The following is a 13319-nucleotide window of genomic DNA, read 5'->3' as shown; positions in this document are numbered from 1 at the left end:
AAGATACGAAAGTCACATTTTCTCTCGTCTCGCCAACAGGACCAAACTTCTGTTGAAAACCTGAATCTTGTCAACTGTTACAGCGGACTGAATTGTCACACTACTTCTGATGTACATATCGGCGCCGTCGGCCGCCTCCTACCTATCAGTGGTACGCTATCACCCATAGCCTTTCCGGCAAGGTGTACACATCACTGATGGTCTCTCTTATTTTCCTCACCCATCCGGTCACCGTTCTACCTAAGGATTTGTCTCGTAACCCAACCGTATCCCCCGACTGTTAGAAGTCAACTTTCATATGTCAACTCAGCTCCATCTTATCAGAGACAGGTGATCATCGAGTCTATATTAACTACACTGTATACTTTCTCCTCTAATGTACAAGTATAAATGTTTGTACATCTCTACAGTGATACGAGTTTGTATCACTGGATACTGTCTCCTCTAGATGCATCAGGTACAGTTTATCCGCCATTCGAGAATGGTAGAATGTCGACAACGCCTATGTAGAGCAGGAAGGTGACGGTGAGCTCAACAACGACTACGTCGGTCCAATTGCTACCCTCCAGGTTCATGATGTCACTCTTGCTATACTCTAACCATTCCCTTTGTCGGTGTAATTCTATCATGCGAATATCAGTAATTAATAGAAACCCTCGAATATTATTTTCCGTGAAGATATGATTCTTGCTGCGATTAGTAGCGTCCAGGGTTGAAGTATGCGTGATTATCCTGCAGCAGCGCGTGTCATGTCACTAACTGCTATTATCACCCTCAGCAGTCACAACAAGAAACATTGAGCACAGATAAATCTATGTCCTCACTAATTCAACGCAACGACTACGAACTTGACAACCAATTTGCAATAATGCACACTCACAGTAATGCCGGCGAATGCTGTTGGATTATCCCATACCTGACGATATAACATATATATGCATTTGCTTTCCATCATATTTCTGCTCCAACAACACTCGAGACAACACCTCTTGTATTGGACAGAACTGGGGTGTCGAATCGGACATAAGACTCCTCTCTTTCTGGGCTATGACAGCACTGCTAGTCAGTGTTGAGTCATGATACCACATCATGGCTTCAAGCATGTTTAGGAGTGTCATTCTTTTCTGCTTCTCTCTAAGGGCGCTCTCCGGTTGACGCTGCGTAATTCTGATGGACATGATGATATGTCCGATTGTTGGCGTGTGCCCACACAATGGTTGCAACCAATGTGACACTATAGTGAATATTTAAGCGCAGCGCAGTAGTGACTCACCTCCCCTTAACGACTTCAACTCGGCAACATCTACAGGAGAGTGAGAAGTCTGCTACACGATGCTACACTGGTTCGGACATCATCAATCTTGAAGGGGAACTCGCTGTGCTGTTAGCTTTCGAATCTTCGGACAAGATAGTTTTCACCGGCTCCCCTCCAACGACGTCTGTCGGGACAGACGGTGCTGCTGCAACCTGATCGATTATACCAATGATGTCGTAGAGCCTCCTGTTGCCCACCCACCTGCTCCTTAACAGCAATCACGTCAATATCCTGTTGCTCGTCCATGAGCTTATCGAGCTCAGCCTGTAGGTCGGGATCCTGTTCTACTGCAGCACCACCATTCAGAGACATCGCCGCTATGGCATCCGACACCAGCTGGAGGGAATCCCTCATAGATACAGTCCATAGGCCAGAGCTCACTTCTATGTCTTCTCTCACTTCCTGCATGTCCTCGGCTAGCTTATCAACGTGTTCCAAGTCGACCTAAACCGGAGCATCACTCCAGAATACTATCGTAGAGAACCACTGACCTTCTGTTCCTTTGCCATCATCGTGCTTGCCGAAAGAGCCTCAACCACTATACTCTGTATTTCAGCTGTTGCTGTGAACCCGCCTGACAGAGTCGCTATAGGCTGCTACTTCCTCCTCACAGCGAAGGCCTTACTAGTGCTCTGGAGCTGAAGACGATATTTACCTAGCTCGTCTAGTCGGCCCTGTAGTAGAGACCGTTCCTTCAATGCTTGCAACGCTAAAGGCTTGCGACCTAGCAGGGACAGGACGGTGAGATTAGCAAAGATCATCAATGCTACTCACCAGCACGAAGGTGTTCTCGAGCCCGACTGTCAGCCTTAGACCATGCAGCTGTGAGGGACTCCTGACATGTGCCCTACTGCAAACGGCTCAAAAGTCACCAGAGTGGTCACCTCCATGGTGTCGATTCTGCCCAAGGCTATTCTATGGACCAGATGTGCCTTATCGACAGGGCCTGCTACTGTAGGGCTGCCCACCTACCATCGAGTTGGGAGCTTCACGACAGGGCTGTTCACTACCTTCACACCCCGCAGCATCCCCGAGGTCGTACCCACAGTATCACAGAACACTGAGGCCTTCCCGACCGACGCCATGTATGCTAAAACAGCCTCCTTTGCCTTCCCACAGGCTGGGACACTAAGCCCGAATCCAACCGAAGTGGCTCTCACTGAGAGGTCCAACAGAAGTAGACCGGAGACCACACAGTCAGCGTACTGCTCGTTAGTTCCTCCTCCACAATGTGATCGAACTCTTGCAGTGTTAAGACCGAATTGTCGTGAGCAGCAGAGGTCCTCCTCAACACTCTGGCCGTTAGCTGGGATAGTCGCCGTCTCGAGAACAGTACGGTATCATCTCCTACGTCTAGCATAGGATTAACAAGAATAGTCTGCAGCAGACATGAGTATTCCGAGTGCTACCCTTTTCATCAGCTGTACTATCACTGCTCCAGAAGAGTCCTCGGACGATGCCTGCCATTTTGGTGATCAGTCCTGACCTAAAAACTACAGACTCGCTACAGTTCTCCCAGGACGCGCTAAAGCCAAGGCCTCTATCACGAAGCTCACCCCGCGTTGTTCTCAGCGGCTCCTGCTACTGCTGTTACTGCCGGTTGAGACCATAAATCCGCATACTCTCTACCCGTCTGTGTCTCGGTCAATATCTCGTTTGACTCCGCTATGATGGCAGGCAGACTCGGCAGGGCTTGCCGAGGGTTCACATACCGGGCCCACCACTAAAGGAAGGCTCCTCCTCCTACTACTACCTCATCAGGGGGAGGCCTACCTTCCGCACCTCTGTGCATGTCGTCGCTACACCTCCTTCATATTGTAAAACCGTTGAGATTAGATCAGACCAGTACTTCACTTTATACGCTTCATTGTCATGACCATTGTATGTGCTACATACCTGACCGAAGGGCCTCCCCTCTAGCACCACCGGGTACACCACCGCACTCGTGATTGGTTGAAGTTGTTGTCGAGCTCGAGCTCCTGTCGTAAGGGCAGAGGAAGGCAGGCGCTGCTACTGGGCTCCCTGCTCATCGACATTGATGCCACACTAGGACTAGTTCTGTGAAAGGGGAAGCCCCTATAACGAAGCCAGACCGAGTCAACGAGAAACTGTAACAACTCAACATGCACTAAGCCGTGGTAAGGCGAACTCATTTACATGCGTGTAATACGCAGTTCCTGGGCAGACCCGGCTGTTGATCCTCGAAAGCGGCATAAAACCCTTCCGTACTAACACACTGGACCATCTATTAAATTCTCAAGTACAATGCTACCGCTATAGCACTCAAATATGGTATATACTCATTAACCCTCTTCCGCCTGTCCCGCCTGGTCACGATGGGCCCAACAACTGCCTTAATAAGCTCTATAAGATACATCCAGCCTTCTGAACTTACCCCAGCATGATGCTTACCCATCTCCAGATGTCCACACACCGTCACCCTCAGTGAAAAGTTCTCGCTGGCCTTCAACTACAGCTCTCTATCGACTTCATACCACCCTGTCGGTTACTATGAACAGATGAAGCATAGAAACCTCACCATCCTTCACAGGAATGCTCCCTCCCTTGCTAGCCTCCTCTGCTAAGGCCATTATCAATGGCATCAATGATAATGATGCTTCGGAAATTGCCCCCTCCCCTCCTTAGTAAGCGACCAGCCTTCCTCTGGACAGCGGGAATAGAAACATGCAACAGCCAAGCTCATGGGATCATGACGGTGATATAATGCAGGTGGCAAGGTATGATAAGGAGCGACCGGATACCCCAGACGGATGTTTCTTGACAACTGATCAACGCAAGTCGGCGTGATAAGACATTCATCACTATCTCTATAACCTCGAGCGTTCAACTAAGCAGTGGTGGCAAGAGGACAACAGCAGATGGGGGGGGGGGGCCAGGGCATCACCCGAAGATGAGACAAATGATAAAGAAAATGATCATGATGATGACGAGGACGTTGTTGATAGCAGTTCATATCAAGTGTCATCCCTTCCCCGTAAATATAGGGGGACTATCAGCCGGACCGCAACATCGTCGTGACTCATCATCCTCTTGAGGGGAGCCCCCTTGGGCATCCCATGCCGTATACTCATCTACTTCCGTTAAGCCATACCTAATCACCACACTACCTCTCTACTCCAAGGCAACCCCTATTACAAGTCATCAAGGCCCAATTCTACATCATCCACTGGTGACCCCAGAGGTATTGATATATCATTCACGCTTTGAGTGCCCACAGTAGCAGCACTCGGAGTAAGCTCAGTATCCTTGGCCTGAGTGCTCATCGCAGGCTCGACGGCCTTGGTAAGCACAGGACTATGCTTCTCGCAGCTGACAGCAGCCTTATGCTTGCGCTTGTGAGAATCCCCCGAGGACTTCCTCTGACATAAGTTGACTTCTCGACACCATCTATTATCGTTCCCTACCTCTTTCCGACTAGACTTGCTATTCCCTTTGCTATTACTGCTTCTACTGCTACTACGACCTTTAGTGACGTCCTCTGTGTAATGACGTCTGAACTTGGTCCGGCAATCGGCAAGAACTTGCCGAGCGTTCCGAATAGCTGAACTCTCCTCGTCGACATGCGTATCTTAATTCAGAGAAGACCGCTATCCTACAAGTAACTCTAGGATACTATTACCCTCAAAGGAGAGGAACACTTCAACATCATCCACGAATTCCGATAGTACACCTCCATCGATATCGGCTCGGGTAAGCGATATACACGTAGCTTGGTCATGATAGAGAACCCCTGGGGAAGGTAGGGGGACACGGAACACAGTGTGAGGTCCAGGATAAGTCCGTAGTCTGAGGATGACCTGCGAGACGAAAATACTCGACAGTACGCTGAGCTATCTCTAATAGTAGTACATCCTCGCTGATAGGAATACCACCATTGGGTATTGTGAAGGTAAGGATGGGCTCATCGACTCTGGACTTCTTAGCCGGTGCTGAGTCATCTCCCACAGGTTCCCAACTTGAATAGAGCTTTCGTCCCTGCTGCCATAGGTCTAGATACGGCCTCCATCCTACCTTAGAGGTAGGGTTGGCCAGAGGTGTGCTATCTAGAAGCAGGTAACAATATCATGGACAACACCAGCGACTATTAGTACCGCTATCGCAATCATCATTAGCCTTCACAACAACCTTGACGATATTCATGCTGACTGGCAAGGGGGTTAGATAATCTCCCCCCGAGTCGGAGCTGTCCTCGTCACTAATACTACGGCTGCAGATGCAGCGGTAGAACTGAGAGAGATACCTATCAAAGGCATCAAGCATAACTAGACTTTCGTGGAGTCCACCAGAGACATGCAGAATGCTATTACCGTCTCTGGCTCGGCAACAGGTCCTCTTCTTTCAATGGTAGGGACTTGCATACCCTGGGCACTGCATCCAATGGATGGCTGTAGTCGGCAGGAAAGAGCCAAAACAGTAAGCATGCCGATACTACAGCCGTACGAGTAGGCAACCCACTAGGAATACAGTGTAACTAAGCAGGGATGTAAATACGTAGAGTAAGCAGTCCCGGTACTTCTACTACCGCAACACATCGCGTTGGATCTCCACGGAGCCACTCTTCGACTTGGAGGCATATCTCAGCAGTCTTGACGAGAGGGGGATACGGAAGCCCAGGGAAGACTATGTCTACCACTGAGGTTTCTATGGTTGAGAATACCTCTGAAGGGTCGTACCTAGAAGTCGATCATGGGCTGATTACAACTCGGATCCATCTAGGGCCTACTTTCGTTCTGACATGTTGAAAATCTTGCAATCGCCCGGGAACGCCGCGGCAATCGAGGAGACCCTATTCTTCTCAGGGAAGGGTATTAGAAATATCCGAGAAGCAAGCTTCATGTTGATGTTCCTCTTCGGGGGCTTCTCGGTAGGCAGGACCGTTGCTGCGACCTTACGATAGTCTCGATGGAGACCCTCAGCTGCCTGTCAACACCGCGATTGATAACCACTACTACTACCGGTCCTTTCACCTGTTGGACTGCCGTGGTCACTTTACCTCCCCACTCCGTTGAGGATACCTAGGGGATAGCAACTAGAGAAGGAAGGGATATGGCTTCCTTGTAGTACTTGGTTGGCCAGGTCGTGGGCCTGAACCTGTAACTTGGCAGCAACATCCTTTGATTGGCTCTGTAAGGCTGTAGCGAGACCTTGGCCACCTTTCCACAGAGCATCCCATTTCCCTCCATCAGTGGTATCATCAGGACCACTCATAATAATCAAATATGGAGGGGACGTACCCTCTATAACTATTAGCGATATGGCTGCTGATAGTAGACTTGTTGCGCGCGATCGTAAGCGCATGATGCCCGGAAATCGGGCGCGCGCTTTTTGATGCACATGCGTGCAAGGTGACGGCAGACGCCGCTCATCCATAAAGGAACTTCTGTGACCGCAACGTGGCTTCTTCGCGAAGCTTAGGGAGCATCCTCACTGCCGAAAGGCTCGTCGGTTGGCTTCACTTATTGCACTCAATTGGATTATCGTGAATAGGGTGATCAGCGTGATCGAAAGCAAAGCACATCTCGGGATCGTGGCATAGTTGCCCCGCTTCAAGGAACGCATCGTACTTGAGTATATCTCCGGATCGTGGCATAGTTGCCCCGCTTCAAGGAACTCATCGTACTTGAGTATATCTCGGGATCGTGGCATAGTTGCCTCGCTTCAAGGAACGCATCGTACTTGAGTATATCTCCGGATCGTGGCATAGTTGCCTCGCTTCAAGGAACGCATCGTACTTGAGTATATCTCCGGATCGTGGCATAGTTGCCCCGCTTCAAGGAACGCATCGTACTTGAGTATATCTCGGGATCGTGGCATAGTTGCCCCGCTTCAAGGAACGCATCGTACTTGAGTATATCTCCGGATCGTGGCATAGTTGCCCCGCTTCAAGGAACTCATCGTACTTGAGTATATCTCGGGATCGTGGCATAGTTGCCTCGCTTCAAGGAACGCATCGTACTTGAGTATATCTCCGGATCGTGGCATAGTTGCCCCGCTTCAAGGAACGCATCGTACTTGAGTATATCTCCGGATCGTGGCATAGTTGCCCCGCTTCAAGGAACTCATCGTACTTGAGTATATCTCCGGATCGTGGCATAGTTGCCCCGCTTCAAGGAACTCATCGTACTTGAGTATATCTCGGGATCGTGGCATAGCTGCCCCGCTTCAAGGAACTCATCGTACTTGAGTATATCTCCGGATCGTGGCATAGTTGCCTCGCTTCAAGGAACTCATCGTACTTGAGTATATCTCGGGATCGTGGCATAGTTGCCCCGCTTCAACGAATTTATTGTGCTTGAGCATCCCTCGAGATCGTGGCATAGTTACCCCGCTTGAGAGAATTGATTATACTTGAGCATTCTTCGAGATCGTGGCATAGTTGCCCCGCTTCAAGGAATTTATTGTACTTGAGTATATCTCGGGATCGTGGCATAGTTGCCCCGCGTATGGGAATCTATTGTACTTGAGTATATCTCGCAATCGTGGCATAGTTGCCCCGCGTGTGGGGATTGATTGTACTAGGATATATCGTGATCGTGGCATAGTTGCCCCAGGCGGACAGCTTTGTAATACTAGGAGCGAAATAGACCTTGTATGCCTTGGTGTGGTATCGGTAATTATACTACCATAACGACTGTGTACCCATTAGGTCTGAGATCAACAACAACAACGACCCTTCACATGTGCCTATTTGATACCTATGGTCACTGGGAAAAGGATGCTCTACAGATCTTACCCTTTCTTGTTGCATGTCTGTGTTAGTGTTTGGTGGATGTGTTGATTGCCAGTGGCAATTTGCCACACTTCTCCCTTAACTATGTGTAATACTGTTGTGTTGTACAGTGCGCTATAGTTATGTCAGGTCACGCCTCGTTTTCCAGTCCCATTAATGGTGGCTTTCTCCTACATATTTGGTATAGGGCTATTGGCTGGGTCCGCAAACTCTATTATAGAGAAAATGATGTTTCAGAGTAGTGGTATCGGTATCGACGGCATGACCCATTTCTTCCAAAAACCGTGGTACATGAGCTTGGTCATGTTTGTTGCCATGCTCCTGGCACTGCCCATGTACTATTGTCTACGCCAGAAAAGTGATAAGAGACCTTCCAACACTCTGCCTGAAAGTGGATCCTCCAATATCGGTCTCCGTATGTGCTTCACGGTATGCATCCCTTCGATATTCGATCTACTAGGATCCTCTCTACAAGCTATCGGTCTGGTCTACACCCCTGTCTCCGTATACCAAATGCTCAAGGGCAGTATACTTCTCTTCTCTGCGCTATTCTCGGTGCTTTTCCTCGGGCGTAAGATGTATCGTCATCATTGGGTAGGAGTCTTCCTTTGCTTAACTGCTCTCGTCTTGGTCGGAGTGTCCTCCCTCTCTTCGCGTGAGCAGCAGACCCAAGTCGTGAGCCTGCCGTTAATGCTTCTCGGTATCTTCATCATAATAGCAGGGCAAGTTGTGTGTGCTGCACAGTACGTTCTGGAGGAGTTCCTTCTCAAGCCCCCGAACGATGTAGCCCCAATGGCTTTAGTAGGGCTAGAGGGCTTCTGGGGAACACTTCTCATGTGCCTAGTCTTCGTGCCGGCACTACAGCATCTCCCAGGATCTGACGTAGGCAATGTTATGGAGAACACAGAGGACTCTTTCGTGATGCTGTCCAATTCCCCGACGTTGCTTATCTGTACACTGGGTTTCATCGTCTCGATTCTCGTCTTCAACATATGCGGCGTCATGGTTACCGCAGAGGCTTCGGCTATGCATCATACCTTCCTGGATGCTTCAAGGACCATCGTCATCTGGTTGGTATCAGTGCTCATGTAATTCGAACTCCTCCTGCTTAGGTCTTGTTCCCATCTGTTTTGTAGGTACTATGCAGCCCCTGGGAACGGATTGGGTGAGCCCCTCACTAAGTACTCCTGGGTTCAAGCTGTCGGGTTTGTGCTACTCGTATACGGCCAATTGGTCTATGACCAAGCTGTGAGGTTACCTTTCGGGCTTGGCACTAAAACAAGGGTAAGTAAAGTACATCGATGATGATGTCCTGAGCGTTTTACGTTTCTTCAGGTTTCACCGAGTCTAGTGCCTCTATCGGTACCTCTAGTCGCCTCACCAGCAGAGAGGAAGGTATCTCCCAGGTCACGCATGAATATGAGTGTTCAATCGCCCCAGACGGAACGCCTCCTTCTGCCATAGTCGGAGGTAACAGTCGATTGGCTTATGCCAGTCCCTGCTATCATCACTCAACTCAGTTTCGCCGTTCTTCCTGGTTAGTTTTGTTGACATTGTCACTCGAGTTGTCCCTAGAACTTCTCGTTCAGTCTGTCTTCCTCCGAATCTCTGGCCCAGAGACTCTGGGGCTGATTGGGTCCCACTCTGCATCGACAGTGGCAGAAACGACGTTATCGAGTGACTTAGCTCGCGAGAGAGAGAATAGCCAAGCTGTCTGTGAATGCGTGCCTCAGTATCACAACGATCAGGATAGTTAAGCCCCAGGAAAGCCGTGCCAAATATATAACGGTAGTACGGCAACTGCCTCCGGTTATATCGCCGAGACTAGCTGTACAGAGGTTGGTCTCATTCACTTCAATGGGTAACATGAGGTAGAGGATCTGATCGAAACTAGATGGGTTTCGCGGCCAGATGGAGTTGGTCGGAATGCTAGGCTCGGGAATATCCGATGTTGCCGAGCTGGTGGACGGTGGCGTTGATGAGATTAGCCCAGCATTGTCTTATCCCAGTAACCCGTCCCATCTGGATATTGCAGCATTAGAGTATCCTCAAATCTTCCTCCAGGGGGGTACTGGTGATTGGATAACACATAGGATGAAGCAGAGGAGGAAAGTACCAGTCACAATAGTCTATCTAACGGGCTCATCTTTGTGGTGGCTCAATGTAAGGAGGAGCTCGAACGCTCGGCACATAATGTCAAACGTACTAATAGTCATGCCTGTATTCATATATATTTCCTCTTTGATGTCCGCAACGATAGAGTTATATTGGTACCATATTTGTCGTGTTTCCCGCTCTCAATTCTCACTGTCTTGAGCTGAATGGGTTTCTCAGAGTGGTGAGTGGTCCCCTCGGTAGTTTACCTCCTGACAATGGGCTGGTTATGGGGAGCCAAGAAAGAGAGTGATGTTTCGTCTGAGACCAAGAGCAGTGGCAGTAGCAAGGAGATGCCTGCAGTACCAAAGGATGAACCGACATCATCACCTGAAGTCGACCCCGATGTAATATCGCACTTTGTAGCAACCTCTGTAAGAATCTAGAAATGATTTGGAAGAAACCCGTTTCCCTATAGGATGGTCGGCAAGTGGCAGACGCTCATAAGCAGGCCATTCAGTCGTGTAAGCATCTTAAGGATCGATACGACCAATGCTTCAATAATTGGTGTGTATGCCACTCATACCACTCCTTCGCCACATCATCATACTGTGTGGTCAGGTACCGGCATGCATTCCTTCGAGGCGATCTAGCCCTCTCGTGTGACGAGTACTTTGAGGAGTACCGTGCATGTCTAGTGGAGGATATGGAAGCTCGAGGCCTCGGACACCTGTGCATGTTTGGTCCGGACAAACCAGCTGACTTTGATGAGGGTAACGATTAACGATACTCTACCTCTGCCCTTAGCGTCTTAATGATTCCTATCTATCCCCCGCTTGCTGCGTTCAGTCACCATTAGCCACTGAGGCTCGTGGTGTTGTCAATCAGCAGTGCGCACTTGGACTGGGTGCTCAGGATGACAAGGAACATATAGACATGTGATTATAGCCCCCTCACTAGGTGTTCTTCTACACCACAGTCTTTGGAGTTGCCTACGGGTGACCGACCACTCTACGACTCTCGAACACAATCCATGGCGAATTCGCCACGCGACTGTTTCCTGTCAACTACTGCTCCACAAGCCGCCGAGAGCTGTTGCTCTCCCCCTCCTCCGTCACACTACGGGCCGCCAACTGTGGACTCGGGGTGGATGATGATGCCCCCACCTCCTCCTCCCCCTCCCCCTCCACCATCCCCGCCACCTGGGGTAAGCTAGGCCTGCTTATGCTTGTATATGCATGGTGGCTTTACTGTAGATAGCCATACCACAGGGTGCATGCATAGGGGGAGATTACGAGCCGCAGCCTCCACCAGCGATGCCTCCTCCACTCCTCCCAATGGGCCCGCCTCCCGGTAGCGGCTCACTCGCAAGCCACTACGATTACTCTGTTAACCAATGGGGTGACCGTGGTCCTTCCCAACCTTGGTTTGGTACCGCCGGAAGCAGTATAAACCAATCCTCCTCCAGTGTGAACGACATGCGTAGGTGAACCTCTAGTGGGCTCTGTATGGTCATCGTCTGTGGCAGGCCTAGTGGAGATGGCAGCCCCTATCCAGAGATATCCTGGGCCTGTTGGCAGCATACCCTACTCGATGGACAACGCACCACGGACCACCACAGACCTGGGCATGGAACGAGGCGACGACTACTCCTACAGTCAGTCGTGGGGGCCACCTGGGTAGACGCGAGCGTATGAAACAATAGTGATAGGGATGCTTATTTAGGCCTTACATACACTATCCTCCACCCTCGGTACCATCACCAGCAACGGAGTACTATGATCCTTGGGCATCCCCTCGGTCCCCTGTGTTGTCCCCAACTGTATCCTACTCCACTGCCACGGCTTTGGGTAGTTCGACATTGCCGCATAACGTGCCTCAGCAGCACTCAAGAGGAGAAGGAGGGGAACGTAGCCTCTCCCCAATGATCAATCCCATCATCTACGAGACGACCTCGTCTGCTGCTGCTGCTGCTCAGTACTCTGCCCTACCGTCAGAGCATGGCAAATACGAACATCCCTTCCGCTTGGCGCTGCCTCCATTACCGCCAGGCTATGCCGAACTCCCTCCCGCTTTGTTGGCTGCCAGCATCAGTCGAGGCTCTTTGGATAGGCTTATGGTGAAGAACATAGGGCAGTTCCCCTTTGATGACTTCCTTGCGTTGACTGATGAAGAGGTCCGGGCTTATGCTGAGGACCACGTCACATCCCTCTACTTACAGGATGCACTTCGTGCTGATTTCCGCAATGCCTCGCAGGTATGAGGCTCTCGATGTTGTTCATTATCATCATGCTCATCTGCTGTTCAGGTCTCTCGAGTCGTCGATCGACTCGTGCCGTTATTTCTACCACTCTCCTTCCACTCTATTGGCAACTACGTCTCCCAGGCTGTCCTCGAGGTCAGCGACATGGCTACATTTGAGCAGCTACTGAATACCCAAATCCTCAAAGGCCGTGCCTTGTTCGATCTATGCATACATCCGCATGGTACACGTGTTATCCAAAGGCTCATTAGTGAGGCCAACGTGCGCTACGGTGGATCGAATCAGCTACCTTTGCTGGGTGCCATCCGAGTATGCAGTAGGGAGCTAGCTATCGATGCTAATGGATGCTATGTGCTCCTCAAGGTGGGCTGGATGTCTGAACTCGGGGGGTAACGGGCAATGCACTGAGGTTAGATTCTCGATGTGATGGCCCAAAGTGGCTGGCTACTAGAATGCCTCCTGGATTGGTTCATCGAAATAAGCTGCTCACAATGGGGTGTCATTACTGCTAAGAAGGTTATCGAGAGGTGTCCCGCTGTAGATCGGGTGATGGAACACACGACAGCTGGTGCATATTTGACGACCTCCTTCCTCGTGTCAGGTTGAAATGATGCCGGATATGCAACAACATTATCCCAACGGACCGGGGTGGACAGAGCATCCAGTTGTTGTTGGTCGTTACACTTCGAGGTTGCTGGACGTAGGGCTGTGACTCGATCTCGTGCTTCAAGTTCCTCTCAGATATTTGTATCGGACTTCGTCGTTATGGCCAGACACCAGTACGGCAACTATGCGGTTCAGCATATCCTTCAGAGCCCGTCGCTCTCTGGCAGTACGCGAGGTGCATGCTCTCGCAGAGTCTCAGGTACTGTCTACGTCGATAGTCACCTTGTCCA

General features: G+C 50.3%; 6 protein-coding genes across 6 annotated transcripts; 4 read left to right on the top strand and 2 right to left on the bottom strand.

The window, feature by feature from the left end:
• Window positions 1-1384: 1384 nt before the first annotated feature.
• On the bottom strand, window positions 1385-2400 carry Pmar_PMAR023391 (Vacuolar sorting protein SNF7, putative; the record flags this gene model as incomplete). The annotated part of the gene is made up of 7 exons (XM_002783223.1): window positions 1385-1467; window positions 1513-1759; window positions 1807-1889; window positions 1941-2039; window positions 2090-2150; window positions 2200-2283; window positions 2326-2400. The coding sequence occupies 7 exons, from the start codon at window positions 2398-2400 to the stop codon at window positions 1385-1387; spliced, it is 732 nt and encodes a 243-aa protein (XP_002783269.1).
• A 1764-nt stretch (window positions 2401-4164) lies between these two features.
• Window positions 4165-6602, bottom strand: Pmar_PMAR023390 (hypothetical protein). The gene is made up of 11 exons (XM_002783222.1): window positions 6401-6602; window positions 6304-6351; window positions 6060-6256; window positions 5859-6009; window positions 5644-5807; window positions 5428-5576; window positions 5186-5379; window positions 4956-5133; window positions 4741-4904; window positions 4472-4695; window positions 4165-4427 (listed from the first exon to the last, which is right to left on the bottom strand). Exons 1-11 carry the CDS (start codon window positions 6542-6544, stop codon window positions 4298-4300), a joined length of 1743 nt encoding a protein of 580 aa, XP_002783268.1. The 5' UTR covers window positions 6545-6602; the 3' UTR covers window positions 4165-4297.
• Window positions 6603-8222: 1620 nt separating this feature from the next.
• Window positions 8223-9530, top strand: Pmar_PMAR023389 (conserved hypothetical protein; the record flags this gene model as incomplete). Its single annotated transcript, XM_002783221.1, has 3 exons — window positions 8223-9154; window positions 9203-9350; window positions 9402-9530. 3 exons carry the CDS (start codon window positions 8223-8225, stop codon window positions 9528-9530), a joined length of 1209 nt encoding a protein of 402 aa, XP_002783267.1.
• Window positions 9531-10438: 908 nt separating this feature from the next.
• On the top strand, window positions 10439-10944 carry Pmar_PMAR023388 (conserved hypothetical protein; the record flags this gene model as incomplete). Its single annotated transcript, XM_002783220.1, has 3 exons — window positions 10439-10567; window positions 10639-10727; window positions 10782-10944. 3 exons carry the CDS (start codon window positions 10439-10441, stop codon window positions 10942-10944), a joined length of 381 nt encoding a protein of 126 aa, XP_002783266.1.
• Window positions 10945-11688: 744 nt separating this feature from the next.
• Pmar_PMAR023387 (hypothetical protein) lies at window positions 11689-11839 on the top strand (the record flags this gene model as incomplete). Its single annotated transcript, XM_002783219.1, has 1 exon — window positions 11689-11839. A coding segment is annotated over one exon (151 nt), but the record flags the coding sequence as incomplete, so codon positions are not given.
• A 245-nt stretch (window positions 11840-12084) lies between these two features.
• On the top strand, window positions 12085-13135 carry Pmar_PMAR023386 (hypothetical protein; the record flags this gene model as incomplete). The annotated part of the gene is made up of 4 exons (XM_002783218.1): window positions 12085-12417; window positions 12469-12786; window positions 12838-12969; window positions 13025-13135. 4 exons carry the CDS (start codon window positions 12085-12087, stop codon window positions 13133-13135), a joined length of 894 nt encoding a protein of 297 aa, XP_002783264.1.
• Between the last annotated feature and the right edge of the window lie 184 nt (window positions 13136-13319).

The sequence above is a fragment of the Perkinsus marinus genome (assembly GCF_000006405.1).
Source record: "Perkinsus marinus ATCC 50983 genomic scaffold scf_1104296937140, whole genome shotgun sequence".
NCBI lineage: Eukaryota > Perkinsozoa > Perkinsida > Perkinsidae > Perkinsus > Perkinsus marinus.
Note: the sequence above shows the minus strand (reverse complement) of the source record. Positions and strands in the feature narration are given on the sequence as shown.